General features: G+C 41.4%; 1 protein-coding gene across 1 annotated transcript; it reads left to right on the top strand.

Annotated features, from left to right (window-relative positions):
* The first annotated feature begins 3,303 nt into the window (after nt 1–3,303).
* On the top strand, nt 3,304–26,118 carry MRAP2 (melanocortin 2 receptor accessory protein 2). Its single transcript, XM_050972328.1, has 6 exons — nt 3,304–3,422; nt 8,297–8,391; nt 9,048–9,196; nt 12,378–12,527; nt 17,404–17,503; nt 21,802–26,118. Exons 3-6 carry the CDS (start codon nt 9,160–9,162, stop codon nt 22,151–22,153), a joined length of 639 nt encoding a protein of 212 aa, XP_050828285.1. The 5' UTR covers nt 3,304–3,422; nt 8,297–8,391; nt 9,048–9,159; the 3' UTR covers nt 22,154–26,118.
* Nucleotides 26,119–26,724: the final 606 nt, after the last annotated feature.

Below are 26,724 nucleotides of genomic sequence, written 5' to 3'. Positions count from 1 at the left end.
CAGTGGAAGATGCTTTGATGGAGGAAGGTGGATTCTCTTTGGCTACTGTGGGCAGGGAGGGTGCCTCAGAAGCTATTCCACTGACACAACATGCCATTGCCCTATAGCTTTTCTGCAGCCTCCACTTAATATTAATTCCACCTTAAAATTATCCCTTTTGAACGTGATATCACTACAATGATATGAACACAGTGTGTGAGTAATCCACTTTTAATTAAGTATTTATATCTGTAGATTTGCATCTAATGTGGAGGGGTGGCTTCTGTTAAAACTTCACTCTGCATTCATAAATGTTTTAGTCAGCTTCTAATTTAGTTTCATTTTGAAAGGTATATAAAACATATTTTCCACTGAAATATTATTTCTTTTAACACAGGACAAATAGAGGAATTCCACAGAGTTTGAAGGAAAATCAGAATCATCAAATCTATCAACAACACTGTTGAAAGTCAGCTGGGGCAGCTGGTTTGTAGATCTGCAACCTTGAGAAGTTTTTTTGCGAGTGTAGTACAGAAAAATGACAAAAATTCAGAAGCTTGTTTCTTTATATCATTTTTATTAACATGCAAATGCAACCATACAGCTTTATTCTTATAACATAGTCATAATTGTTGTAAGTGGGGAAGGAAAGCTCCTCTCTTTCTTTCTGTTTAAACCACCACAGAATCTGGAAGAAATTCAAATCTTTTAACTCTGTAGTAATGTTCCTTTCAGGACTGTTGTTCTGTTGTTGTTTTGTTGGTTTTTGTTTCTTTGTTGTCAGTTCTAAATCAGCTGCAGTGAGAAGTGTTGTTTACTTTCCTTTGCTTTCTAGGTGTCTGCTAAACCCCAGGCAGCTGCTAGCTACACACAAATCTAAAGATTTAGGAAGAGAGAAGGACTGGTAGAATAAATTTCTGCAGAATTTGTGCTCTAATTGTCAATGCAGTTTCTGGCTGTGTGTCACTAAACCCGGGGCTGATGCTGCAGCTGCTGAGCCATAAGAGGGCAGCTGCTGCAGATGAAGCTCCATCCTCACTCTGGTCAGCCGCAATATGAATTCCTGTGCTACCTCTCCTCTTCCCTCAGCTGAATTCCTTTGCATTTTAAAAATTCCCACTGCTGTCCCTACTAAGAGGAAGAGACAGTAATGATGAGCATAGAATCAGAAAAATAAGTGACAGGAGGAATGGGAAAAACATTGTGCAGTGCCCTTATCTACACTCGCAGTTGTGCACCTGCAGTTCCACATCTCATCAGGCAAGAATGCTGTGTTTCTTCTGCTGCAATCTCAGCTGCATTGCTATTACTGAACAGTCATTAATTCTGCATTTTCACTAATAAGAACTGTTAGAAACAAAATTTAGAATCTTTAGAAAAATGCTACAATTCTGGTTCATTAGTCTGTGGTTTGTTTTTGTTAGGCTTCTTTGCATTTGGTATAAAAGCTCTAAAATATTTTCTTACAGGATGTAGCAGAGATGTGTTGGAGGTGGAGTATTGGCTACCTGAGGCTTCTTTCTAGAGAGAATTTGAATGCTAATTATTTTTTAAGGCTCAGAAAAATGAGCAAAAGCCTGAGTCATTCTGTCTTTTCAACAGCAGTGCAAATAGCAGGAGATGGGAAGTTCCTGACTTGCCTTTGTGCCTATTCACATTTCTGATTACAATCATGAGCATGCAAAAGCATCAGTTCTGTATATTTGAGATGAAGATGACAATATTGGTAGCTTTTATGATCACTGCTGGAGAGGGACAGTACTGTCCAAGACCCAGGTCCTGCCTATAAAGGAACAGATGAAGAGAGTGCTAACAAGTTTCAGAGCACTGGCAAAGATCTACTGTAACATAAAAGGGTGGGTATTGCAGGGGGCTGTCTGCTTTGTTGGATTGGTGATGTTTCAGACTTGTTTATTAGCACTGGATTGAAAAATGAAGCCATGTGATTCCTTAAAACACTTGGTTGCCATGAAGGTGATTAAAAGCCATGAAGATGATGAAGAGCCTGGGTGTGTGATTGTTGACTAGGGGAATAGTGATCCCTTAGCTTAGAGAAGGCTCAGGGCACTCTTACTGATGTGGATGAAGACCTATGGTGGGAGCAAAGCAGCGGAGTGGGATTGTTCTCAGTGGTGTCCAGTGACAGGACAAGAAAAAACAGACATGAATTAGAATTATAGCCACTTCCATCAAACATGATTTTTTTTTTTTCTCCAGTGAGCGTGATAAGGGTTTCTCAGACACATTGTGGAGTCTCCATCTTTGGAGCTACTGAAGACCCAACTCATGTCCTGAGCAAAACACCCTAGATGACTTAGCAGGCCTAGACATTCTCCAGAAATCCTACCAACCACCAGCAAGTCTGTCAGAGCAAGCTACAGATTTTGTATTCCAAAAGGTCTCCAAGTTTGAAGAAGTAACAATTCATAGGTTTGGAAATTTAGATGATTGGTTTGCCTCATCAGTGTATATAAGCATCTAAAGGGGGATGCCAAGAGGATTCAGCCAGGCTCTTCAACAGGCAGAAACTGATGCACAGGAAGTTCCTCTTGAACATGAAGAACTTTACTGTGCTGTTCCACACCGTCGAACAGAATGCCCAGAGAAGTGGTGGAATCTCTCTCACTGGAGATACTCAAGAACCACCTGGATGCAATCCTGTGCAACCTGCTCTGGGATGACCCAGCTTTAACAGAGACTGGACCACGTGGTTCACTGCGGTCCTTTCCAACCCGATCCATCCTGCGGTATGGCTCGAGAGACCTGAACCAAATCCCTGAAGATTTAGGGCACTGCTCTCCACCCGTTGAGATAGCGCCTCTAACATCCTTCACTGCTCCCCACCAGCTCCCGCTCACACAGACTCCCCATGTGCAAGCCCCTCAGCCCCCAGGTGGGGACGGACCATCCCTCTGCCTCCAAAATCGATGTTTCCCCTTGGATGTGCGAGCTCCGGCCGGCCAGCGACACGCAGGTGTCGCTCCCAGCCGATGCTCCGCCCGGAGCTCGCCGCTCCCCGCCCCTCGACGGCCGCGGCCGCACCGGCTCCGCCGCCGGCCCCGCTCCCTGTCCGCACCTGCGGCCGCCCGGGAGCCGCTCCCTCCCTCCCGCGCGCGCTGCCCATTGGAGCGGGAGCGTCACGCGGCCGATCCATGCCGCCCGCGCGGGCCGGGGCAGCGCGCCCGCTGCTGATTCATTGGCTCTGAGGGGAGCGAGCCCGCCGTGGCATCCCGCCCGCTCCAGCCTGCCTGATCCATCCCGCCCGCTCCGTCCCGCCCGCTCCGTCCCGCCCGCTCCGTCCTGCCCGCTCCATCCCGCCCGCAGCGCTGGCTCGGCTCCGCTCGGCTCGGCTCGCCGGGGCCAGGGCGTTCCGGGAGGGCTGCGCCTTTCGGCCGGGACGAAGCGGCGCTCCGGGATCTGTCTGGGCGGACCTGCCCGGCGCGGTAAGCGCGGTGAGGGGCTGGCGCCGCGGGCGGGGGGTGAGCGAGGGGACCAGAGAAAGGCACGGCCCTGCCCTGCCCTGCCCTGCCCCGCCGTGTCCCTGGAAGTCCCTTCCCGGGGGTGGGTGCTCCCGGCTGGGCGGGCGGGAAGCCCCGAGCGCCTGGAGTCCAGCCTGCGGTTAACAGGTGACCGAGGAGGTTCCGAGCAGGGACCAGGCGGCTCCCGCAAGCCTTAAGGTCTGAAGCGCTCTGCCAATTTTTTCTTTCATTTTAAATAATAATAATAATAATAATAATAATAATAATAATAATAATAATAATAATAATATTCAGGAGATGGCGTTGTTCATTTGGGTGATGTGGGGAACGTCAGCTGTAGAAAAGCTTGTGTCTCCTTTCTGAATTTGTAACGGAGTGATCCCTTCTGTATTCAAAATCAGAACAGCTGAAAAGCACACTGACTGCATTTGAGTGAATTTAAGAATTGAACCGAAAACGTTTGAAAAAAAATGGTTGGGGGGAAAAAACCCCAAGACAAGTTTGTTGTGGGTTTTTTTGCCTTTTTTTTCCCCTTCCAGGTAACATCTCTCTTCCTTTGTGCTTTCAGACTGAAGGGATGAACATCTCCTCCATACAGCCTTAGATTACTACTGCTCTGTCTTGCCTTCTTCCCTTTCTCTGTGTGCTCTTCCCTAGTCTGTTGATTCTCATACTTTCCCCCTGTTCCCTACCTCCCTTCCTTTTCCCTTAACAGTATCTGTTTTTAGCAGTTGTCATCTCAGTGGTTTCTTCCTCTGGCCTCAGCCTCTGTTGACAGTGACTGGTGTTTAAGTTCAGGTCTCTCCCCTGACCTGTCTGCCATTGTTTCTTTGCTGGAAACAATCACCTCAGTGACAAGCTCGCAAAACTTCTCTCTGAGCAGTCCCTGTTCCCTGACATTTGCCTTTTCATCCTGTCATACAGCCTTGTTTGGCACATAAAGCTGGACAGTGACTGGAAGTGTAGACACACCACAAGTTTGGCACTTCTGTGACAGGCGTAGCTCGAAGAAAGACGGGACAGCAGCGGCAATGCTGCCTCCAACTGCCCCAGCAGGGCTGGTTGCACTCTTTTGGAGGGAGCACTGGGGCACTTCTATTTCCAGGTGTGTTTCCCAGCCCACTGCACTGTCTTGGAGTGTCTCCCTGTTTTGGTCTGTTCCTCTCATTTGAGCTTTTCCAGAGGCTGTGCACACAGGGGCTCAGATTTACGTAACCGCTGTGGAAACAACCAGATGTTTTGGTTTCTGCTTAGAGATAATCAGGTAATAGTCCCCAGTTCTGGTTGTTTTTCTTGTCCATTTGTGGCTTTCTATTCAGGTTCTTAATCAGAGAGTCAAGATAATTTTGACCACAGGAGTAAATGCCTGGAAAAATGCCGGGGCAATGGCAGGTCTCCATTGACTGAGGACAGCCTGGCTCTATTCTTGTCAAAAACAATGAGACAATCTGGGTGTCTCAATCACAACCAAATATATAGAAAATAAAGCTATTGCAAGAATTTTTTTTTTTAAGAAAAAACCTTCAGACTATTAATAGGTGGACAAAGTAATTTACTGCCTATTTTATCCCTGGTCTCCTATGTACTCTTTGTCATGGAAAAGGTCTTGAGTGAAACATAGATGATACTCTTGCAGCTTGTTCAAGAGTTTAAATCAAATTTAAAATCTTGGTACCTATAATATCAGCTCTTACTGGCAAAATTATACCACAAATCTTATTACAAAAAAATGTAGGCTTTATTCTGTGTACTCAGTGCAGTGGATTGTGGTGGTTCAGTGAGGTTTTCTTGGCATCTGGTTACTTATTTATAACACAGAGACATGGCAGGGATAAGAATGGGAAAATTCAGACATATGCCTGTGAGTTGGGTACTGCTGTCTGATTTACCTGAGGAGAAATTTGTATTTGAAGCACTACAATAAATTGTTTGTTTCTTCAGCAGTGCTGGAGGGAAGACTTAGATTTGAAGATGGGGGGAAAAAAAAATCCCCCAGTTCTTGTTTGAAACAATCCCGGACCTGTTTGACTTTGGATGAACAGCTCCATTTTAGTGAGTGCTTAAAATTGTCACTGAACCAGTTAAGACAATATTTCTGCATTATGTTGTAGGATAACTACAAAAGTTAAGAAAATATTTGTCATGTAGGTGTGGAAATTTTAAAGAAAATGTCTATAATTTTGTTTTATTACTTCTTGAGGAAATATAATATGTGATTCAAATTAAAAAGCTCATGTGTTATTTTGCATCTGAGAGATTATGTCTTCCAGACCCTGTGTGGATGAAAGAAAAGCTGAAGATTTTTCCACCATAGAAGTGTCAAACCCCAGCTGTGACATACCCAAGTGTGGGAGTAGCTCTGATAAATGGTCTCTCATACCTGTGTTGTTTGGGCTTTTTTCATCCCTGCCAGCTGGTTTATCTTGCTCTGGCTTCAGCAGAGTTTGGGAACAGAACTACTTCTGCAGGGAGCACACTGAGAAGTGAAGAGGTGCTATGGGAAGTGGATTGTGGCCTGTGCTTCAGAGCAGATGAGCGCTGTGTGAAGATTAGAGAATTATTTTGTAATGGGAGAGAGGAAACTGTCATTGGCTTCCACTCTGCTTGTCAGCCTCTGTGGTGACTTTGTCACTGATGCAAAGCTAAAACAGGGCTAGGAAATGAGGCCTGAGGACACTCATCCATTGTCTGGGCTGTGCAACCCTCCCAGCAGTTGCATTAAACCCAGAGCCTGGCACACTGCAGGTTGGCAGCAGCAGCCCTGGGGGGCACGGGGCATCCCCAGGCATCTCTGGGTCTCTGACACAAAGGGAGCCCAGGGCTTTAACAGTTTTAGCAGTTAATCAGTGCTGAGTTTCCCAGGAATCACACAAGGGTAGTTCCTTCCTTCAGTCTGCCCCTGTTACCAATGGTTGGTTTAGGTGGGTTATTTGAAGCACACCTGGGTGCCTCTGCTCTTGGGCTCGGCTGGGTTTTTTGGCTACACAGAACTTTGTGCTTCCAGTGTTTCTTCATGACTTGCAGACGAGGCAGTTTGAGTCAGTCTAGTTTGGTAACCCTCTGCATTGACATAATTTCTCAGTGAGTTTTTTTTTTTTTCCTTTCAAATTGAATACCATCTTTTAGTTATAAAAAATTAGCAGTGTTTGGTTTGTTCTGTCCCTTCTGTGGAGATTGTTTTTTGGGGTTTTTTTTAATAGGTTCTTACATGGTACCAGAAATAGGAGGTATTTTAAAAGCAGCTCTTACAGTTAGGGTCATATTCTGATGGAACCATCCCAATTGACCTGCAGTGTGCTGAGCAGTAAGAGCAGATGGGGGGAGCTTTCCTTTCTCTCTACTCAGAATAAGGCATTGGATTGACAGACTTCAGCCTAGAAAGGAATTCAGAACATCCCCATCTCAGCACAGAGCTTCCTGTGAGAATAAACTGTAAAGCAAGTTTTATTAAATGTTTATTTTTATTAGCTCTAATCTTACCTCATTAGTAGATATGCCAGGGCTCTTTCACTTCAGGGTTTTCTACAACAAATTAGCCTGAGAGGTTAAAAAATTGTACTGAGAAAGGTTAAAATTGGCAATATTATAAATTGCTAAGGGAAAGGCAGCCTTTCTTTTGGGGTGTTGAATATATGTATAGATACTATTGATGTCAGCATTTATAACATAGGACTGAAAAGTGTCTGTGCTTTAATGCTTACTGATAGGGCTTCTTCTGTCTGGTTGGTCTTGAGGCACCTTGGCTTTGAGGTTGTCATACCTGCACATCTAAGAGGAGGTTGGCTTTTAGTGGGGAGAGGAAAACAGGCCCAGTGCTTTTGGTGCAATCCTGCCCTAGATGCAGGAAATAAATGGAATTATGGCTAATCTTTACTACTTTTAGAAAATACTGTCTCTTAAGACTGGCTGCAATATCTAAAGCTTTTGGTACTGGAGGCTGAGCTTCAGTGTGTTTTGGGAACAAGTCCCAGCAGCTCCCTACTAACAATTCCATGTCTCTTTACTGTCAGTGCAGGCCTGAAGCTTTTTAAGAGAAAGAGGAATGCAGACATTCTGTGATACCATGTTAGCTGTGATTCATCTGCCTTCTCAAACAAGGCTAATGAGTATTTGCTTTATTCATTTTTAGAACCACACAGCTGTCAGTGAGCTCATAGTATGGTATCATTTCATATTAGTTCCTGCCTGAACTTCCAGGTGGCACCTACTGAGTTGGACTGCTAAGTGGACATTCTTATTTGCTTATATTGTAGTTTTCTGAAGGAAAATCGTTGGCAAATCTCTTTAGCCTTTATTAAATTTCACTTTAAAGTCATAATGTCATCACTTTTTAACTAGGTACAAACAGAGCTATACAGTTACCATGCAAATTGTATATAATGGTGTGGAGTTTGTGTGGGGTGCATAAGAGAAGTTTATTGTTGGAGTTCACATTACACAGTTATAGGATAATAAAATGCATGTTATATGATGTGTAATATGGTGGTATGAGGCAAAGATGTCTGTAACTAACCCTTCATCCTTAGTTCACAGCTTAAGCAGTGAATAAACCAGCTTTTTTCCTTTCCATTGTTATAAACTCCTTTTGTGATAAATCCAGCTTGCTACTTTAGTGCAACAGCTCAGACATTGTTGTTTGTGAGCATCAGTAACAAGCATAACCATGATTAACATTGTACTTTCTTTTTTCTCCAAGAAAAGACCTAGGTATCAGAGTTGGCATTCATGACTGATTTTTACCTGTAAAATCAGATAATTTTCAGATATCTTTCTTTCTTTTTTTTTTTTCCCTAAATTTAACTCATTTTTATTGCTTGCTTTCTTTTCTTTTATTGCAGGTGGAATTGGGTATTCCCCTGAAAAGATCACTAATTTGAACTCAAACCCTGCCCACCTAGGGTACTGAGAATTAGCAAGAAACAAGGACCCTTGGGTGAGTGTTTCCTGCAGACTTTCCTGTCTGTGCTTGGGAGCAGCACAGCTTGTTCAAAGCCACATGGTAGGGCTGTAGAAAATGGGGTCTGTGGTGCTTTTCAGCTGATGCAGTGCAGCAGTGTAAGTTTGTGCTTGTTTTTTTTCATTTTTTCTCTGACTTCACCTCCTAGTCTTTGGGATGGAGTAAAAAGGGATGTGGGGGTGGCTGGCTCCCCTTTCCCTCATGCACAATATTGGTGCTGGTATGAGAACACAGAAGGTATGGGGACAGCCTGAGCTGTTAACTTCTCATAGCCACCAACTTCTGGGCTAACTGTGCTGCCTAGCTGATGGAGCTGATGCTCCAGAGTGTAGTGCTAAGCTTTCTCAGGCTGGGATTCTCACAGTTGGAAATTTTCCTTCTTTTTTCCCCTGTCTGGGCCTTGGAATCTTTAGAGTTTGCAAGCTGGCAATGGTTTGTTCATTTGCTCTTTTGAAAACCACAGAGTGCTTAGATTCTGTGGCACTAAACAGAACAGAAGTATGTGGAAAATAGATGTAGTTTGTGACTGAAAATTCACCAAGCTCTGTGTGTTCACCATACTGGTAGTTTCTCTTGCTCCAGAAGCAAAGAGTACATGAACAATCCACATGGTTTTCTTTCTGTGCATGCAGGTCAGCTTTGGAGGGAGCTGCTGCTGGTGACAAGGACAGTTTCAGACACACACAAAACCAGAAATGCCTTTGTGGTCTCAGTGGTGGTGTAAGCCATGAAGTCGTGTTGCAGATGTGGTGTGTGTTCAGTTTTGCTTTCATTTTGAAAGGTAAGTGCCTGAAAGTGTCATGCAATGCATCAGGGATGCCCAGATTGGAGAAAACAGCCCAGCTGCACAGAGTTTGGTATCCTGCTGCTGCTGTTCAAGGACTTGGGTTTTATGCAAACACAAACAGCCAGACTAGCTTGCCCAGGTGCCCTTGGCAGCTGTCAGGCCAGCTGAGACCTTACAAACTTTCACACAGATTACAAACAAGTTCTCATGAAGGAATAATTCAACTCCATGAGTTGCAGTTGGTTCTCCATGGGGAACTTCTAGTTTCATTTATCTGCAGAGAGCAACACCCAGTGCTCCAGAAGAAAGCCCTGACCACTTGCCCTTTTTAGTTTCCAAGATGCAGACCTGCCTAAATTTCTGGTTGGCAGCACTGAACACAGTCCTGCTTTGGGGTTTCTCAAACAATCAAAGCAAAGATTTTTGTTCCTGACTTGCCCTGAAAGAAGAGAGCTGGAATGAGGAAAGCCTGTCTGCATCCATACCCATGAAAATCAATAGAGGGGCTTTCATGTTTGCCTCAAAAGACTCCTGTACCTTCCAGAAAAACCCTCAGCCAAGTCAATTAGAGGAGGTCCCTGTGGAGCTCCAGAGCTGTGGGATGAATCATGGCTCTCTGTGTCTGACTGAAAGAGTGTTTCAGAGCATCTCCTGGAGGAATTCCTTCTTAGAAGTGCCTACCTCTAACCTGAATCCCTGCATGACCTGCTGCAGCCAGGCAGATGCACCTGCTACTGTGCCAGCTCAGTCTGCCTTGCTCTTCCCCAGGAGATGCAAGGTCTAAATGGCCACTTCTTCCACTGTGCTGGTCCTTGTGCCACCATGCTAGACTGGCTTTTGAAGTAGAATAAAAGCTTTTCACATGTTTGAGGCCGAGTTTTTGGATGTATTCAGACAGACAAAGCTTCCAAGTGAGCTGAAAGCTGGTTTGGAGCAGTGCTTATGCTTAGCCCTGCTGGTTGATTTAGAAACATTTTTATATGTCCTTCAGAGCACAGATCAGCCAGAGAGCTGGTGACTCAGCTGTTTGTTAGCCCCTCTCCCTCTGATAGTGGCTTGTGTACAGTGAAGGCAAGTGGTGAAAGGCTGGAGCTTCCAATCCTTACCTAGTCTGTACTGGGACAGATTCTTTGTGTCCTGGGAGTGGCTATCCTCCCCATAAATTATAAATGGACACTAGTGACTAGAGTGGGAGAGAGCTTTGCATGTGGCCCAGTGAATCCCATCTGCTTTGAGCTGGGAAGAAACACTTAAAATGGAAGAAACAGCATTTTTCAGATTGGTCCCATACTCTATTCTGAAGTTTTCTACAAGTGGATTTCAGCTCTTTTTGCAATACTAAAAGGAGGGAGGAGACAATGGCCATTAGTGATGCCATGTGAGGAATATTGAAATGAAATGCTTCACTGGAAAGTTATAAAAAAGAAAAACAGCCTTTAAACAGGACTAATCAATATTGTCAAGGGACATGTCATCAACAAGACATTGAGGAGAAGGGGGAAAAAAGATGGTTGGAACTCTGTGTGGCTCCATGTTTTGTCACAAAACAAAGCACAGAATCTTGTAATAAACAACTGACAGAGCTGAGATGGGAGCAAACTAGGACAGGGATCCTAGGGTCTTCTCTGTGCCACTTCCTTCTCCCAGGGGCAGCAGTTGCTTTTCTTGATTAAAATAATAAAGCTTCTGTCTAAAGCTTAATCAGACATTCTCTCTTTAATGTGAAGAAATGGGAAAGCCAAGGAGGAACTTTGCTGCCAACAGAGGCACTTTTGGTTAGACTTACCTCTTTCTCTCTGTCCCTTCTGAAAGGGTTGGAAGTACAAGATGGGAAATGTCCTCAGCCATGAACTGTGTTGTCCACAATATCCATGTTTTTTTTCCTTCTCCTCTGTGGTTCAGGCTGTTTATTAATGCTGGAGGCTTTCTAAATGGCTAAGGAGAGGGTGAGGATAATGTGGTGAAGCTTCTTATCCAAGAATGGAGTTGATCACTTCTCTCCCCAGCCCACCCCTTCACCTTTCCTGCTGTCAGGTTGCTCATTCTGAAAACTAAATTGGTTTGTGTTGAAAAATAATCCATTTATTGTTTTAAAAGATTTATAATTTACCAGTCAAGTTTTCTGGCATGTGTTTAAAATTCTGAACATTGTATTTAAGTGTGAAATTTGCTTTTTCAGGCATGGTACTTATTTAAAATTGCCTTGAGGCATTACTGCCAGCATTTGGTCATGGTAAAATAGCTGCAGAAAGAACTATTTTGCAAATTTGAAATGCTGTTCATATTACCTGAGTGAAGTGTTTCGTATTTTGTACCTGATTTTTTGTTCTTTACAATGGCTCTCCTAGCACTTGAAGTGTTAGTCAATCCTGCTGGGTTTTAATTGAATCCAGAATTACCCAAAGCTCAGCTTGCTTTCACAAAAAGTATTTTGAAATATGTTTCAATTTGGATTTCCTGACTCCAGCTACTGCAGCACATGTTTTGTGCAGAGATGTGCTTTCTTTTGGTGGGCATAAAACTGCCTCATATTCTGAAAAAAATTACTCTGCAAAATGCAAGGCTCTAGTACAGAATGGTGGTAATGACAGAGAAATTATCAAGATAATTTCATGATGCTCAGTGTTGCTTTGCAGTTTTTGGTAATCTATGAGGGAAATCACTCCTGTTTTATTTTCCTTCTGTAGTGGCATATTGAGCCCATTTATCAGCATAGAGAAATTTGGGTTGGAAGGGACCCCTGGTGGTCATCTGGTCCAACCTCCTGCTCAAAGCATGTTCCACTAGATCAGGTAAACTTTTCCTTTTATCTAATATGGATTTCCCGTTGCCCAATTTGTGTCCATTGCTTCTTGTCCTCTTACTTTGCACCTCTGAGAAGAGCCTGGCAGCAGCATCTCTGCACCCTCCAAGACAGCACTGAGCTGTCCCTTCTCCAGGCTGAACAAACCCTTTGTGCTTCAGCTCCCTAAACACCTCAGTTGCCTTTCACTGGGCCCCAGAGTCTGTGTCTGTAATTAGGGGAAGGAATGGGAGGGGATGGGACAGCCTTGTCTGAAGAGGCAGTGGCTGCCCTTGGGAGCAGTGGTGAGGAAGTGATCCAAGGGACGAGCAAGAACAAAAACCCACAGGCCGTGCTAGATGCAGTCTCCACTAACACATTTCATGTCCGCAGGTCCGTATTTGCTGAGGTGCAAGATGTCTGCCCTGAGGCTGATCTCTAACAGAACCTCCCAGCAGGCCTTGTCTAACTCTGATTACACCTGGGACTACGAGTACTACGAGTATGGACCGGTGTCATTTGAAGGTCTGAAGGCTCACAAGTGTAAGTTCAGCAGAGACACACTGCATGCAGCTCAGCTTCCTGTCTGCGTGCTCCTCTTCTTCACTTGTGGCTGAATATTGTACAAAACCATTTCTCTCCTAATTCCCAGGATTCTCTGCAATTAGCAGTATCCCTCTCTTTATCAGATCCTCATTGTTTATTATTCTCTATCCTTTGTTTGACTTTTTCTTGTGCATGAGAGAGCCATGGATTTATTGGCTGTGGTAGGAGTTTGTCAATACTGAGGAATATCTGACTGTCAGGAAAAGTTAACAACAAATACAGATACACTGCTGCTTCTGGTGACTGTTCAGATCAGTGTTGCTTTGTTTTGGTTCTGTTTGTTTGTTTCTGTTAATGGTAAAAAGGCAGTGGTGGGGGGAGCCTTACCTGCATTACCTGTGTTTGGTTTTCCTGATAGAAAATAAATTTTCTGTTTTTAAAAGGTTGAAAATAAAAGAAGAATTTTCTCCTTATAAGCAAACATGCCATTGGTACTGTCTTTATAGGAGGAGTGTGCTAAATTCACTTTTCTCTTAATACTGGAGTTGTTTTACAGTAGAAGGAAAAATGGAGGATAGGTACCAGAAAGATGAAAAATGTGGATTGGAACTTGGAGAAGGTGTAACTAGGACAAGCCAGTACATCTGGACCAATATTTTTCTGAAAACTAGACAATGGATTTGTTGATCTTTCCTTTTAGAGGAGATGGTTGTAAGGGACAAACAATAGAGGGGGGAAAAAGTAACAGAAACAGACTCAATTGCCTGATGGCTCTTGCAGAAGAGAAAAAAACATCCTGTTTCTTTGTTTCTGAGGTAGATACGCTGTGAAAGGGTTTGATCCCCAGACTTTAAAGTCCTGGGGAAGGGTCCCTATCCAGTGCCGGAGCACTGGTCCAGGATGGGTTACATACTTTCTCTCATTTGTCCCATGAGCATTCAGATTGGGAAAAAGTAGTGCCTGCACTGGCAAACAGCAGCCCAGAAAGGATCATCTCTCTTGCCTCTACAGAGTCAGAAGGTTTTGGGGAGGCTCTGCAAGGGACAGAAGAAACTTGTTGAAATTACTAACTCTTCTAAAAAAACAATAGAGTCGAATTTACTTTTTATTTTTTCCCCTCAAAAAAGTCTGCTGATTGCTGTCTGTATTTTTACAAGTGATAGGTAATTGAAAAATGTGGACTAGCTTTCATCATGTTTTTAATTTATCTTCAATTCTTCCACTTAATCAGAGGTTAAACCTGATTGCAAAGATCAGCTGAAATGTTATGTACACATCTTCTTTTCAGCTCGGTATCTCAAACAGCATGATGGAACAAAAAGGTATAAATGACATCTGCCTCTGGATTGCAGAAGGCACAGCTGCAAGTCAGGTCTTGGATTGCCACCAACGTGATTGCCACGCTGAGCATGGCAGCTGAGCTTCCCTGTCTGCTGTTCATAGAGCAGAAGGTCCTGGACAGCTCTTAGAGAATGGAACAGAAGTAAAAACTGCTTTTCAGGTGGAGCTTGATGAAAGATGTCAGTAGTAGTACTTGAATCAGTGATCTAGGAAGTCCCTTCTAGTTAGGGTGGATTTTCTTTAGTTTTTGTTTGTTTCTTTGTTTGTTTTAACTGAGAGGTTGGAGTTGGCTCCGTTTCCTTCGCTGTTATTGCATGCAGTCCCCAGAGGGCAGAGATCAATCTGCTAAAGGAATAGTCTGTGTTGTGTATGATACTTCTTGACATGGTGTGTTCTTGTTCCAGCTATTGCCAGCTGAGCTGAGATTCTGAGATTGTTGTGAAATGTGGAGGCAGTGTGACCAGACATGAACTTCTCTGAAATCCTTAACTGGGGAGAAGGACAGGAGACTAAACAAGGGTTGTATGAGGAGGGAGACCTTGAATACTTACAAAGAAAAGGAGTCAGTGAGAGAGAACTCATGGAGAGCTCAACAGGGAATGGACTCCAGTTTAGGTGATTTGATTTAAATAGAAAGGAATTCAGAAGCCTGTTTTCAAGAGCAGAGAAAAATTTATTCAAAATGACCTGTGAGAAAAAGGATTGACAAGAAAAAAAAAAAGATGCCACAGTGATGTTTGAAATATATGACTGCAAAAGAAAAAAAAAAAAAGGCAAAAAGTATGTTCTGCTGTAAAAGAAGTGAAGGCAAGAACTAGAAATCAAAAAATTGGAAAAGTAGGGACCCCATATCTTGTACATTGAAGCTTTAGAAAGTAAATAGACAAAGATAGCCAGGAGATACTTGTGACTGGCAAAGATAAGAACAAAATCTCTTTTTGTGCCTTTGAAAATTAGGAAGCCTCAGTATGTTAGTTATGTTAGTGAGAGGAAAAATAGGTAGAAGTGATCAGAGAACTTGGAATTGCTGCCAGGATTTTATGAGTCTGTATTATGAAGAAAAGGAAGGCCAAAACTGCAGCATCATAATGTAAAATATCCTATGAATATCTATTTGTAACTTTGGGCAGTATAATGTCGTTCATACTTTATTTTCTGAACAAAAGTTGTGTTATGTACTGTTAATTTTGACTAAGTGTTTAGGATTTAGTAGGTTTGAATAATTTCCATTTAAGTGAGTAAAACCTAAATCAAATATTGAAGAGAACTCAGAATACCTGCTTGAATTTTAAACAGATTCAAACAATGTAATTTATACAGCAGAAGGTTGGAGGTGTGTCAGGAGGATCAATAGAGCAAGGAAGAAGTAGCATTAGGCTCAGTAAACTTAAGAATTCTCTTGGGAGCAGGGGCACCAAACCAACCCCAAAACAGGCTTGTTATTCAGCACACAATAGCAGGTGTGATTTTTGTAGGGAGCAGTAGTTTACTGGAGCCTTGATTTTCTTTTTTTTTTCTTTTTTCCCTTTTTCCTTTTAGTTAAGTTTTTCACCTTGATTGTTATAATCAATGTGCATATTTTTTAGTCACTTTGATTGCATTTTACATTCTGGTTGTTAATGCAGCTGCATACCATCCAAGCACATCTGACTAACTGGAAGGTACTAGTAGCTATAAATGCTTAAGTGGTAATTTTTTAAAAGGCAGTTCTTATTTTTAGATTAAATCTTCAGGTACTACAAAGTCCAGCAGGATGAGCTGTTTTGTATTAGGAAGGTAAGGTGTATCTTTAACCAGTGAATACAGGCTGTGCTTACAGAATGATTCTGAAAGGAATTTAGTGCACATAATATATGGAATTGCAGAACAAAAGCTCATGGCAGAATGCTTTAAGCAGAAAGGGGTATTAAAATCTCCTCCCCCTCCCTCACAGAGACCTATACTCAAACCACACTCCAGTTATTTTACACAAGGTATTGAGAGGGGAAGATATGGCACAGGAAAGATGGAACAAATATTGCAGTGGGAGACTTGAAACTTAACCTCCTTAGCTTACCTAAGAAAGGGATTAAGGAGAGACTTCACTGTGATAAAATATTTTCTCAGGGAGAAAATCTCAAGTTGCAGCAGGCATTTTGAATTTGCAGAAAAAAGAGAGAATGGTTTGAGTTGATTTCCAGTTTCCACATCTGCCTTTTAGCGTGGAAGATATTTCACAGTGGGAGCATGATTTACAGCTGGGGTCAAGCACCAGGTAGGATAGCTGATTCCTTGGTTTTCAGTGTCTTTAGTTAGTCCTGTAGGAAATTCAGCAATTCTGTGCTGTGCCTGCTGCACTGGGTCAGACACTACAGCCAGGGAGGATCTCTGAGGCTTGGTAGTGGCTGTGTAATGAGAGGTAAGGCTAGAAAGGATTCCTGACCAAGCCTTCCCTCCTGAATGTTTGCATGTTAATGTTTTTGAACTTCTACAGTGGAAGTTTTGAATATTTGTATAAGTAAAGAAAAACTAACTGAAATGACAGCTGAACAAATACCTGGGTGCTGATGAGTCCTGAGCCAGGCAATAAAGATGGTGCTCTGTAATTTTGGTTCATGGTAATCAGTTGAGTGTGTCTGGAAATATCTTTGTTCCACTTGAACCTCTCTAAATCAAGTTCCTGGAAACTCTGAACAGCTTTGAGCTACTGGATCCAGCTTGAAGTTGTAAGTGAACATAGATTTGTTTTTGGTAGTACTGGCAAATTGCCTGTGGTCCATTTGCTATAAATGAGAAGAGTAGATGGAGTTTAGGCCATGCTCTTCCCAATGGCTGCTATATTTGTCTATTGCACTGGTGTTTTCCTATTGATTAACTGCTGGGCTGACTTTTTTGTCTAACTCTGTTGTGCTCCTTTGACACTGTGTTCCAGTTTTCTGTACCGAAGTTGGAAACTCAAACTGAAAATGATTCAAAAGCATCTGGTATCTGTTGGTTATTGATATTTATTGAAGAAGCAAATAGATTTATCTGTGGTTCTGTTTCTTGCAGAACCCTCTGTCTTGCCACTGAAAGGTCTTCCTAAACATATTTTGTCAAAGAAATCCATTTAAATCCAGAAACTCAATGGTTTGGGGCAGAAATAACTTTAAATAGCAGGAGTTCAGTTCTACAGAGACAGAGGATTTTGAGGAAAATCAAATAATCCTCCCTTCCTAGTTTTAGCACTGAAGTTCCAAAGCAATGCCTGGAAATGGGCCTGGCATCACACAGGGAACTCCTCTTATTTTACTTACCAAGAGAATTGTTTTCCCTCTGTTATCTACTGTCTGGTTTGTCTAGATATCAGTAAAGTTTGGTCTCAAAATGAGATTTTCAATGGCAGCTTTCTGTTTAAAAATAGATAATGATAGCTTTGATTATCCCTTCTCTTTGTCACCCAGAAATAAGCTGCAAATTGTTTTGGTTTGTGCTCGTGCTGCCTGTAGAAGGCAACTTCTTGCAAGCAAAATATTGATCATCTTGTTTCCTTTTTTTTTTTTTCTTTCACCAGATTCCATTGTGATTGGATTTTGGGTTGGTCTTGCAGTTTTTGTCATCTTCATGTTTTTTGTCCTGACCCTGCTGACGAAGACAGGAGCACCACATCAAGAGTGAGTCTAAAAATGGGAATAACAAATCCAGCCTGCTAAGTGGCACCCCTGGGTTCTTGCAGCCCCCAAACAAGACAGTGACAAACACTGCAGTGACAGTGCTGACACTGTACCATCTTGTTATAGTCTGCTCTTATGAAACAGTGCAGCCTGTCTTCATTTCAAGAAATTTTAGCATTTTCCTTCTAAAAGGATGTTTAGGGTAGGCTGCTAAACACAGGTGCCTTTAGTGGGATGGTTCTAAGTAGGCTCAAGTTTTCCTGGAGTGTTACTGTGAATATCAACAGAGTAGATACAGATAAAATGCAGTGCAGATGTTGAATTAAGGAAGCCTGGCTGGTTTCCAAATGCTTTTTTGTTCAAGTCTAAAGATAGATTTGGGTAGTGTTTGCAAAATCTTCCCTTAACCCCTGAGACCTGAGTGTCTTCGTTTCTGCTGAGAAATTGCAACAGATGCTGAAGTAGAGACCAGCTCAACATTTCTTTATAGCCAGGATCCCTTGAAAGTCCTCAGGCTGATAAATACGTGCAGACCCTGCCTTGCCTCAGTGGTTTATCTGCATTTGCACAGGATGCAGGCTGTCAGTTTCCCTTCCTCTGAGAAAGTTTGAACCCACATTTCCTCTCAGGCTTGTGTGCCATAAAGTGGAAATAAAAAGCCTCTCTGGAGCGTGAGATTGCTTGCAGGCAGGTAGCAATGATGAGAAGCTGATTGTAAAAGGCAATTGCTGCTGCTTATCACTTCCTAAAGCAGCCTGTCCCTGCCTCCTGGAGCCCCTTTGCTATTTAATCACATGTAAACTGGCTCTGGAACTCTGTGTAATAGCTCATCTCCAGAGACAGGGACATGTTAGAGATGGCTGATGTACATCCTGAGCCTCTTCTGTACTCCTAAAGTTTTGCTCCTGTGTGAAGAAAATAGTCAGAAGAATCCAGCTTACCAGAACTGATGTGCTGGTATTTTTGCTTCCCCTACAGTTTCTTATGAAGTAGCCAGACATTGCTCCCAAACAGATTTAAAATCCCTGTAATTGTTGGTGTGCTGCCTCCTTTTCACAAAGATCTTATTTAGTAGCTGAGCATGAGTCTGGATCCCATGTGGACAATCTGAGAGGGGAAAAAGTGATGAAGTCAAAAATACAAACATAGAGAGAACTTAATATGGATATTAGTAAAAACTTTTTGCACTTGGAAAAATTTACTTTCAGGTAGCAGAGGCCTGCTTGATATCTCCCACTTTTTTCTGGTTTTTTTCATCCATTTTCTCAGAACAGTGTCCTTAGGTTTGTGAGATGTCCACCTTTGGTCATCTTCCACATCCAGATAATGTAATCAGAATTCAGACTTGCCTTTCTTGAGACTTCCAGAAGTCCCTTCTGTTCTACACCTTATTACAATTTTTCTTCAGTTGCTGGAGTGAGACCAATTATTCCTTTTTGTATTTGTTATAATGTCTTTGCAGCTTTGGGAGCTGTGTGCCTGAGTGCTTGCCCACTTGCAAGGCATGCTGAGTTGGCACCTTTACAAAATTGGAGCATTTTTTTAGACATTTGGTAATGAAATGCTCATGGTGCTGAACATGGATCCTCTGGGAATATGCTAAGGGCACTGGATACAGTTGGGCTCTCTTATTTTTGAGACATGTATATAAAAACTGGAGAACAGCTACCTGTAAAACCACTTGTTTTAGTTTGCCAGAAATCTTCTACTTCCATGCCTGACTGGATTCTTCATGGCTTGGCATTTCATTAGTGGGCTGCCTTGAGCCCTCCCTTAGAAATAGATGTGAACAGGACTCCCATGTCCTGGGAGAAAGTCAGCTTTATTGAGGGATGAAGTCTCTGACTTCAGGAAGGCTATTTGGCTGTTCTTCAAAGTACCATTAATGTGAGAGATTAAGTGTATCTGAGCTCAGATGGATGGATCCAAAGTAGAATAATCTGATTTTTTTTTTTTTTTCCTAATAGTATGCTTTTCTTGGCTCAATATAAAGGGCCATGATAGGATGTACTTTTCAAAATTACACAAGATGTTTAGAATTAGGTACGTTCTCAGACCTGAATGGACAGGGTATGGATGGGGACTGGCAGAAATTTAATGAGTTAGGAAATTGTTGCATTTCTCTTTTGTTCACTTGCATATATAAGTATTGGGGAACCTGAGCTTGTGCAACTGAAAAAGAAATTTTTGGCAATGTTTGGATTTCCAAAAACTGCTCTTAATCATCACTAGGAAAGGAAAGCATGCCATGTTTGTTTCTGCATTTGAAAACATCCTTAAGAGCATGTTCGTGCAACAAATGCAAGAGACCATGCAACCTATTTGTACAAAATATTGGCTGGTGTAATCTTAAAGCAGTAAATGTTAGATTTCTGGTTTTTTTTAAGAAATTAGTTGATCTTGGTGAAGTAAACCTGGGATTTTTGAGGCTGCTTTTCTTGAGTACACTGAAAATATACCTGCTGAGGAATTACTGCAGATTGTAATGAGCAAGACTATGTAAGTTTGTAGTCTAGTTTTAAAAAAATGTAATAAAATTCCACTCTGAAATTCAAAGATGGTGCTTGTGAATTCAAAGATGGTGCTTGTGATATCCAAAAATATCACTGTATATTACACCATGTGTTCCCTGCTCATGAACACAGGTTTATGCTTCATAATAGATCCTCAATATTCTGGGGCATTGTAAAATTTATTTGCATCTTCCATTAAGATTAGGTTGCCATTGCCAGTCTTGTGTGCCCCTCTGCATGGTCAGCCTTTGCTCCTTCATACTTCACTGGATTATGAAGCACTTTCCGCACTTAGGAAGTAATTCTACTTCTGTAGAGAATGCATTTTAAACTTTCTTCTGCAGTCACTTCTTCCTGGGCTTACAGTGCTTGTTCTTCTTTCTGTGTTTATTTGCCACTTCTACTGCCTGTGCCACAACACTACCTAGAAATTCTTGGGACAGATTTGCCAAATTATTTATGAAACTTAAACTCAGAGTGGTGCTTTTTACTGCATTATAAATACATAAATGTCAGTTGTCAGTTCAGAATTATTCCAGGCTGCTTGCCCCCTGCTGTGTATACAGTAGATTATTACTTGGTCAGTCTTACATCAATTTAACATTGTTCTTCTACCTGGTTCTCTTTGAAATGCAGAGTGAGCCAATACAGTTTTGACAAACTAAAGAACTGCTTTGATTTCTAGGCTAGTGGAAATGATTTTGTGAGGACAGAATTCCCTCATCATGTAATGGAAGTAAATTAGCTTTTGAGAAGCAGGGATCTTTAACTGTGCCTGAAAGACTAATGCTAGGTAACCTGGGAAAATTTTAGTGGGTGGATTTCTGAAGGTGTCATCTGAGGCACTTATCTCCCACTGCAGGCTTGAGGAAATGAGATTCCTCTAAAAAACTCTTCGGTGCTGGGTGGACCTTTAGGTGTCCAATTATCCGACTCCAGCATCATTTGCTACATCTCCAGATGTTAACAGTATGATTTATTAGTTCTTAACAAAATTCATATGCTGAGAACGTTTCATTGCTCATTCTCTGAATACCTCTACTGCCTTCCAAATGCAAATAACTTGCATTTTGTGATGATAGCATATAGCCTGACAAAGAAGGAATCTGTAGAACTGCTATCAAGCTTGAGCTCTTCTCACCCCCAGCTGCAAATGGCTCCCACACGAGTCTATGCAGATTGGTGCTGGTTTGAGAGAAGATTTATAAAGAAAACTGCCAAAAAACATTAAACTATCCTTCCTGGGCTGCTGGGATTGTTAAGACTGCCAGTGTTTAAAGCAGTCTTTAGTTCGAACTCTCCTAATTTGTAAATCTTAATGCCATTGACTGAAGTCAGCGGAAAAGATGGTCTGGTGTCTGGACAAGCAAGCACTCAATGCCCTTGGTGAGAGCAGAGCTGCCTGTGCCTCAGAAACATTTTGTCTATCAAGGACTTTTCTCAAACTGTTCTTATGAGCCATTTAGAACAATTGTTACTATTTGAAATCAAGAGTGTTTATAGACTCATTCAGTGAGGTGATTATTACAGTATATTGATTTCTAGAAGTGCCATTTAAGAGTGCTGGTATTAACTCATTCCCATGGAAAATTGTCACGACAAATGAAGACTTAAAATTACTTCAGCAGAAAATAAGAAATAGTGCTGGCTTTAAATGTCTGTGGTAGATTAAACTGTAGGGTTTCCTTTTGTCCTGATCACAATGGTTGCTGAAACCAAACTTGTTAATAAGAACACAAATAGTTCTACTTTTGTGTTTACTGCATTTTTCTTTTTCCTCCATAGCAATGCAGAACTTTCTGAAAAAAGATTTCACATGAACAGCTTTGTGGCAGATTTTGGAAGACCTTTGGAGTCTGAGAGGGTCTTTTCTCACCAAATGGCTGAAGAATCCCAGTCACTTTTCCATTTCTGCATTAATGAAGTGGACCATATGAACAAAGAAAAAGAGAGTCAGAAAGGTCCAAGTCTGGAGAGTAATACCCACTTCCAGGAGGTTCCCAAGAGCAGTGGAATGTTTGAGGAAGACCTACATTGTCTTACAAAATTTAACATTCCTAATTTTGTGAACACTGAACAGAACTCTTCATTAGGTGAGGATGATCTCCTCATCTCAGAGCCACCAATCATTTTATGAAGCAAACTGGTTATGCAATCTTAACATTGGATCCTTGATTGAAAATCCTTTACTTTAAGGTAAACATCCCCATTATTGTCCAGTTTGAAGCCTTTCTTGGCCTCCTGCTCTTTTGACAGAAAGTATTTCAGACCTGTGCTTTTTATTGGATGTGAGACTGGCTGTACTGATAGAACTCATTTTAGACAAGAAGACACTGAATGCTTTATTCTGATGCTTTCTGTGGTCCAAAACTTCTTCCCAGTGTTATTTCTCCTTTTTGATTTTTTTTTGTTTTGTTTTGTTTCTTGTATTGTTCCTCATTTTTAAATGACTACTTATGACCAGCTTCTGAAGGATAATAATTTACAAGGACTGTGAAGGCTGGAGCCTGGCATTGGGAAGTCTGTGAAAATTAATTGGCCAAGAAAAGTAAATCTCAAAGAAGACTGAAGAAAGGAATAAACAGCCCCTGGGGATGTTTTGCAGTTTCTCCTGCTCCCAATAAGGATGCCTGAAGCTGAGCACCACAATAAATACCTGCCTGGGACTAACTTCAATTTCTGATCCCTAACTGCTTTTTGGTGCAGGTTAAACCCACTTGACAAAGCTTCCAGAGGGAATACCTTGCAATTGAAATTGTTTGGTTACAGTGTTTACAAAATGCTATCACCACCTGCTGCTGAGTGAAAACAAATTGGTGCCTGTAATTATACTTCAGGATGACACCTCAGCAGCTGCCTGTGATGCCATGGAATGAGTATTCTACACACAAACACAAACTGTGATTTGGCTCTTTCTTTTCTTTTCTTTTTTTTCTGCTAATTGCTGATGTGAACTTCCAGTTCAGTAATTACAGGATTCAGTAGCTAAATCACAGGAAATAAGAAAAAACCTATTTTTCTTCTGCCAATAAAGTTACTACATGCAAATGGTAGTGGTATGTTAAGCTGGTGTCACGTGTTGCTAACAGGCTGAACCTTCCTATGCTTTTTGCCTTTATAAAAGGTAATTTCTTTACTCACTGGCCAGTGAAATGCTAGCAGGCTTTGAGCTGAGAGGACCAACTCCAAAAGTATAGCTAAGCTGTGCTTGCTCCATCTTTTTTTGTACTCAATTGGGATAGTGTTCCAACCCCATGTATTCTCCAGTAAAAAATTTGGTAAGGATTGGAATAGGTATAGTTTCAATCTTTATTTTTTAGAGATGGAATTAAGTTCTGAACCTTTGAGAGTACTTAATATTGAATTTCAGCTTTCTTCATAACTAATGACTGCATGGTTTTAGAGCAAGCATATAAGATGCAGGGGTACTAGGTTCAAACCCTCTGCTTGATTTCAAGTATGCTCTGTAGGAAGTTCTTAATTGATATGAAAAGAGTGGATACCAGACATGCCTAACTGCATTTTCTTGAAATTAACATGCTTTGTATCCAACATATCTGTGTTCCAGATTAGAGACCTGCTGATACATTCTTCAGCCACTAAAATGCTGATTAATTCACCCTTTCTTCACCTTACAAATAGGAAAAAGAGTGAATGGGTTGAGTATTTAAAGAATACAAATTGAGTAGGAAGAGTGCAAGGAAACATCTTTTGTTTTTATGTCCTGTGCCCTTATTACATGCCACTTACAGCTCAATTTCCTGTTTTCAAATGTGATTTTTGCAGGACTTGCTAGTGTTTAAAGCAACAGGATTACATTTAAAACAAAGCAGAGACTCTTTAAAACTAGCAGGTTATTGCTGAAAATAGTCCCCAAAGACTGAAATGAACCCTGTTCTGAATGAGCACAGCTCCAGTGAAATGTTTCCAGTGCAGGAAAGGCCTTATTTCACAGGAAGTACAAAACTACAACTATGGAGGCTGTAGGTGTGGACTTTCCTTTTCCTAAATTTGGGAAATTCTCTCTGAATATGGCATCTACTTCCTGCTGAGGCACCTCAGTAACAGTTATCCGATGGTTAAACTTTGAAGCTCAATATCATTCTTGCTAACACACTGTGGGACTTGTACTAAATGGGGCTTTTACAGCTGATTTCTGGATGAGTGAGCTGCCTTCAGTAATGTTTGAGCTATTTTTTTTATTTTGGTTTTTCCTTTGCTGCGCTTGAAAACAGCAATGCTGCTTGAAGGAAGGGCAGATCTATGTCCTTTGCAATGGAGAATCTATCTCCTTTGCAATGGAGAAATGAAGGGTGTTTTTAAGCCATTTAAAACTACATTTCATACATCATTTAGGTTGGGAAAAGACCTCTAAGATCATAAAGTCCAACCATTAACTCTGTACTGGGAAGTCCCCATCTAAATCATCTCATACTGTGCCACATGGCTTTTTCAAATCTCTAGGGAAGTGACTCCACTGCTTCCCTGAGCAGTCTGTTCCACTGCTCCACAACCCCTTGGGGGAAAAAAATTTTCAAAATTTTCAGAAGTTTCAAAATAATGCAGATGGGGTTTTGAAAAAAGACTCTGCTATTTCCTATAGGCTAGCCTATGCTTTTCTTCTGCTACCTTAAATCTCAGTGGCTTTTCTTTGGGTACATAACTCTTACTTTGGAGAGAAAAAGGAAGCATTTTGTGTATGGATATTGGCAATAATGCCTAGATGAAAGGTACTTAATGAAATGACCCAAAGACAATGCCAACTTAACTTAAAACACACTTGAATTGCATAGTTAATATCCTTCTGAAGCATGTATTAATCCTTTAAAGCTATTTAAGTGTTTGGTTCCTGCTTCTGTTCTTTCCTGATGACAGATCTACTTTTTTCATCTATCTCCCTTCTATATTTAAAGTCTTTCATGCTGCTTTTCTCAGAAAAATAACCTGCCAGTCCCCACTGTAGAGCTCTCACACCACTCCAGACACTGTGGCAGCAATAGTCAGATTCAGATTTTTGCTCTGCCTCAAAGCAGAGGCAAAGGCAAACACAAAAATGTTCTGCAGTCTTCAAAAGCAGCTATTTTAAGACTGTCCTTCCTTTTTTTCCCTTGTAAATAATAACAGACATATGTTGCCTCAGGGGAAAGGGCAATATATAACCTGTTAAAAAAAATTTCATCTTTTCTCAGAAAATCTACTCATTGATGCACTAGAAACAGAATAGAAAGTGTTCCAATCAGAGTAATCTTCAAAATGAGTACTTGGAATTAATGGTGCTTGAAAATGGAATTCTTGTGAGTTTTCTTAGTGCTTGGCCTCAAGCCTCTTCTCAAAACTCACTATAAATGCATCACCTGCAGCAGATTTAACTGCAGAGGGACATAGCTCCTCTAAGCCAGCCATATATTTGTTTGCCTAAACATGTCCTGTATTCTGGAAGAACTTACTAGGTCAAGTTACTTATCTGTTTTCAAAGGTAAATACTTGCAAAATGCTCTTCTATATAAACAAATTCTGCTCATAGAGAAGAGAAAGAGAATGGTAAAACTGTGATTGTCTCTACTACAATGCAGAGCCATACAGTCTCTGAGACTGCCAGGTAAAGTATAAACAGGGTATATTTATAATGAAATTAAGTATTTGTGCCCTCAGCCTTGAATACTGTAACACTGACATATTTGACCAGTTTTTAGCCTTGGATATTGACAGGTAGCAAGGACAGCAGAGAAGAACCTTCTACCACACATTCTCCAATGAGAGCAAGAGAGGCCTTTGCTTTCTTATTTTTGGATGAGAGATAGGTAGTTAGCTATATGAAAGGCTACTTTCAATTCAGAGATATCACTGGATTTCTGTTCAAGAGTCAGGGCAGTACTTGATACATGACCCCCTCACTCCCTGCAGAAGTGGATTTGGCACAGCTAGTGCTGGTATATTTGTCCTTTTTCCTTGTACTTTCCAGAACAGGTTAAGTATGGGATAAAGGGGCAGACTTCAAAATGTATTATGTGCTATCAAATAAAGTCTTCATTCACAAGAACCTATTTAATCTGTTACATCAACAATTTTGACATGTATTTCATAGAACTTGAAATGGAACACACTGCTGCTGTCTCTGCCCCAAGTGCCGTGATGAAATCTGATCCTTTTCTGCACATCATGTTTTCCTCTTTTGAAGCAATCTAGGTCACTGAGTCACCTAGCCAGCTGTTCACATGATTTCTTAAAAGCTTCAAACACAATTCAAATTATTATACTCCAGCTGCTTTGCTGTAAACAGATGAAGTCCAGCTATGCATAAGGCAATGTTTTAAAGATACAACATTCAATTCTTTTAATCCATCCATGATGCCTCCTGGAAATGCATGATGAAGCAGGACAGCACAAGAAGAGGAAAAATGTAACTGAGGAGTACATAATTATGTAACTTCTTGAAAGAGCACACTGAAATCCTCAGAAAGTCACTAACAACTTTAGAAGAGAACTTAAAACTTGCACCTTAGTTCTCTAAAAGGACACCCTAACAGCAGCCACTGAAACCCAGAGAGAGTCTGTTACTGTGCAGAGGGACCCCTTCATGGTAAATGCCTAAAAACTGAAGACCATGCTTCAGTGAGTGTACAACTGCATAAATACTTGTAAGAAAATGGTATAAACCATCTGACAGCTTACAGAATGGTAAATAACACTGCCCCTGCTCAGTAAAAC

Source organism: Serinus canaria, chromosome 3 (genome assembly GCF_022539315.1).
Source record: "Serinus canaria isolate serCan28SL12 chromosome 3, serCan2020, whole genome shotgun sequence".
Taxonomy (NCBI): Eukaryota; Metazoa; Chordata; class Aves; order Passeriformes; family Fringillidae; genus Serinus; species Serinus canaria.
This window is presented reverse-complemented; position numbering and strand designations above follow the sequence as displayed.